The sequence below is a fragment of the Ammospiza caudacuta genome, chromosome 2 (assembly GCF_027887145.1).
Source record: "Ammospiza caudacuta isolate bAmmCau1 chromosome 2, bAmmCau1.pri, whole genome shotgun sequence".
In the NCBI taxonomy this organism is placed as follows: domain Eukaryota; kingdom Metazoa; phylum Chordata; class Aves; order Passeriformes; family Passerellidae; genus Ammospiza; species Ammospiza caudacuta.
In genome coordinates, this window is record NC_080594.1 from 74,670,693 (window position 1) to 74,674,103 (window position 3,411).

General features: G+C 47.3%; 1 protein-coding gene across 1 annotated transcript; it reads right to left on the reverse strand.

The window, feature by feature from the left end:
• Positions 1–392: 392 nt before the first annotated feature.
• Positions 393–3,203, reverse strand: LOC131572320 (uncharacterized). Its single transcript, XM_058825452.1, has 2 exons — positions 3,102–3,203; positions 393–2,658 (listed from the first exon to the last, which is right to left on the reverse strand). The coding sequence occupies exon 2, from the start codon at positions 1,821–1,823 to the stop codon at positions 411–413; it is 1,413 nt and encodes a 470-aa protein (XP_058681435.1). The 5' UTR covers positions 1,824–2,658; positions 3,102–3,203; the 3' UTR covers positions 393–410.
• Between the last annotated feature and the right edge of the window lie 208 nt (positions 3,204–3,411).

Here is a 3,411-nt window from a genome sequence, read left to right on the forward strand (position 1 = left end):
TTGATAGGTTTCAAAAAGTAAGCTTTTTCTGGTTGGCCTGTTGCTCCCACAACTTGTACAAATTCATCACTTTTAGGTACCAATTCTTGATTTAAAACCGAAAAGGTTGCTCCCGTATCAATCAAAAAGTCCAATTCCTTTTTACCTTCCCCTAGCTCCATTTTAACCAGTGGGTCTGCTAGGGTATGGCCCACCGGTCCCCCTTATTCACTTTCTTGCTGTGTGGTGGTAGTGGTGGCCATTAGCCTTCTCTTTAACTGGGGGCATTCCTGTTTCCAGTGTCCCGTCTGTAGGCAGTATGCACATTGATCTGGCCCTACTCTAGCTGGGTGGGGTTGGAACCTCCCTCCCCCTCTCACCGGGTAGCCTCTACCCCTACCCCTGGTTCCAGGTTCCGAGTAACCTGTCTTCTAAGCTGCCACTGCCACAGCCACTACTCGGGCTATCCTCCTGTCCTCCCTTTTCTTCTCCTCAACTTCTCTATTATTATATACCTTCCATGCCTCATTCAGCAAGGCCTCCAGGTTTTTATTTTCTGGATGTTCAAGCTTTTGCAATTTCTTTCTGATGTCTGGGTTACTCTGTCCCATCATTAATCCTAACAGGTGTTGTTTCCCTTCTTCCGTTGCCGGGTCCAGGGGTGTGTATTGTCTCATGGCTGCCCTAAGTCTATCCAAAAACTCTGACGGGGTCTCATCCTTTCCCTGCCTAATGTCATATAACATCGACCAATTGATAGCCTTAGGGATCGCATTACGCAAGCCCATCGCTATCAGCTTTCTGTACTGCACCAATCGTCGATAGTGCTCTTCGTTGCCCGGATCCCATTCTGGTTTACTGCTGGGGAAATTATCTTCTAGTCTCCCTGATAATACTTGAGCATGTCGTTTTCCTGTTTCCAATACGAGTTCCCTTTCTGTATCTGTCAATTCTGACAACATCACCTCTATATCTTCCCAATCAATATCTAAATTCTTTGCCATTAATTCAAACCTCTTCGCTACTCCCTCTGGATTCCTCCTGAAGTTCCTTGCCTCATCCCTCCAATTGTTCAGATCACTTGTGGAGAACGGTACCTTTACCCTGGTCCTTTCTCCTACCATTGGCATAAGTTGTCGGAGAGGAGCTATTGTATGGTTCCGTTCCTCTTCTTGCTTTGCTTCCCTCCGTGCCACAGATCTGGTATAATACGAATGACTAGTCCCTTCCCCAGGATCTTCCTGTGCCTCAATGTCTTCCCTATTCTTTCTCTTCTCTTTTCTCTTTCCCTTTCCCTGTTCTTCATCTTCACCTTCTATTTCTGTTAACTCTTTTCCTACTACCCCCCTGGCATGGTTTACACAGTCCAGCCGCGCCTCGCTCTGCATCTGTCGCCTTTCTTCCCGCATCTGCCGGCGCCTATCCTGTTCCGGGCTACTGTCCTCATCTTCTGTTCCCCTTCCATCTCTCTTATCCTCTATCTGAATTATTATATTCAGCTTCTGTGAGTTGTTCTCTGCCTCCCTTTCGCATGTCTCAGTGTCATTCTTCTCACTATACCTTAGCTTAGAGACGTTGCCTCCTAGTGAGTTATCCCCAGTCCTCGGTGTGCTGGTTTCTATTCTACAGGTACCTGATTTCCCAAAACCTCCATTTCTGGGTGTACTACCATCCCCATATGGACTTAGTTCGGGGAGGCTGCGTGTCTCCCCTCGACTCTCTGTTCCATGTGGGCTGCCTTCTTCCCTCTCAACTTCTAATCTGGGTGGGTTGTCAGCATCCCTGTAGCTTCCCGACCCCTGTGGACTATCTGGTCCCTGCGGGCTGCTTTCCCTCTTGTCCATCCCCGATTTTAATGGACTATCCTCCTCCCAAGTGTTATCTAGTTTCTGAGGACTGTGCCCAAACTTAGATTTCCACCATCATTCCAGCTCCTTTAAGGGGCTAGGATCCCCTTGTTCCTCCTTTGGCCTGGGAAGAGGCCCTTCCCGTCCTGGGGCGAATGGATGGTATTCCCACAAGCTTATTTCGCTCTCCTTTCCACTATCCCTTGGGGTCCTGAGGTGCTACATTTACCCCGCACTCTTTTTGCCACTCCGGTTTATTTCTTAGGGTAAAGAACATGTCAGCATACATCACTTCGTCCCATTTGTTAAGTCGGCGAAGGAAAAGCATCAATTGCAAAATAGTATTATAATTAGTTGTTCCCTCCGGCGGCCATTTCTCATTGTCATCTAACTTGTACAACGGCCACCACTGCGTACAATATTTAAGGAGTGTCTTTTTACTTATGTTTCCCCCCGGGATCCCTCCCAAGTCCTTCCAGTGTTTTAGGATACATCCTAAGGGGGTTTTCATATTTACGTCCTTACTCTGTTGACTTCCCATAGTTATTCCCTGTGTTGGTTTAACACTTCACACACAATTTTCAGTCGCTTTTGTCCTGGTTTGCAGCGATGCTGCGTCTCATTCACTCTCAACCATACACGCGCACCTTTATAAAGGAATTCCTACCTTATGGTCTATATCAGAACAGACTGTTACCAGGTTTGGTCACGCGAGATCACCTACAGACCGTGAGACACCGGTTTGCCAGATTCGTGCAATCGCAACCGTAGACAGTGTAACAATTGCAGGGGGTCACAATTTTCTTCCGGATATCTATCAACTTATTCTCTTCTAAAATTATAGAGAGAGCAGCAAGATGCTTTCTGTAAGATTTTGCAACAAACACATAGAACAGACACGAAAGATCACCGGCTGACAGACCTCTTCAGATAGCAGTTTCAGTTCTTAACCCTTAATTCACAGTATTACAACATCAAACACAATGTTAAAACAGTTTCCCATACAGACCAAAAATACCAAGATAAACAAATACTTCTTTCAGCAGGACTTTATCCTTTTCTTTACAAAAACAATGCCGGGAATCTAACCCTGGCAACCCAATGCTAGCAACCCAATGCTAGCAACCCAATGCTAGCAACCCAATGCTAGCAACCCAATGCTGGGGTTTTAACCCAGCTGGGATTCGTTACCGGGGCGTCCCCCAGCTTTCCCTTCGGGCGGTCACGTCTGACCCCCGTTTCCCTACCAATAAAACCAATAAACAATTAAAATACCTCTTAATTGAAGCAGGAGATGCAGGGAACCCTCCGTCCACCAAGGCGCCGGTCCAGGGGGGTCTCTTCTGACAAAAAAATTCGTCAGGGGCGCCCAGAGGATCCCGACCCCGGACCCGGCCCGGGAGGACCTCAGGGCCCGGATCTCCTGTCTGGTCCCACCTGGGTCGCCAGAAAATGATGCCGAATTTGCCCCAAAAGGCGAGAATAACTGCTTAAGAGACTCAGCCTAAGTCAGATAAGCAGGAGGTATTTTATTACGACGCGTCGGAGAAATCACGAAATGGATTTCTAAATTATGCACCGCAAA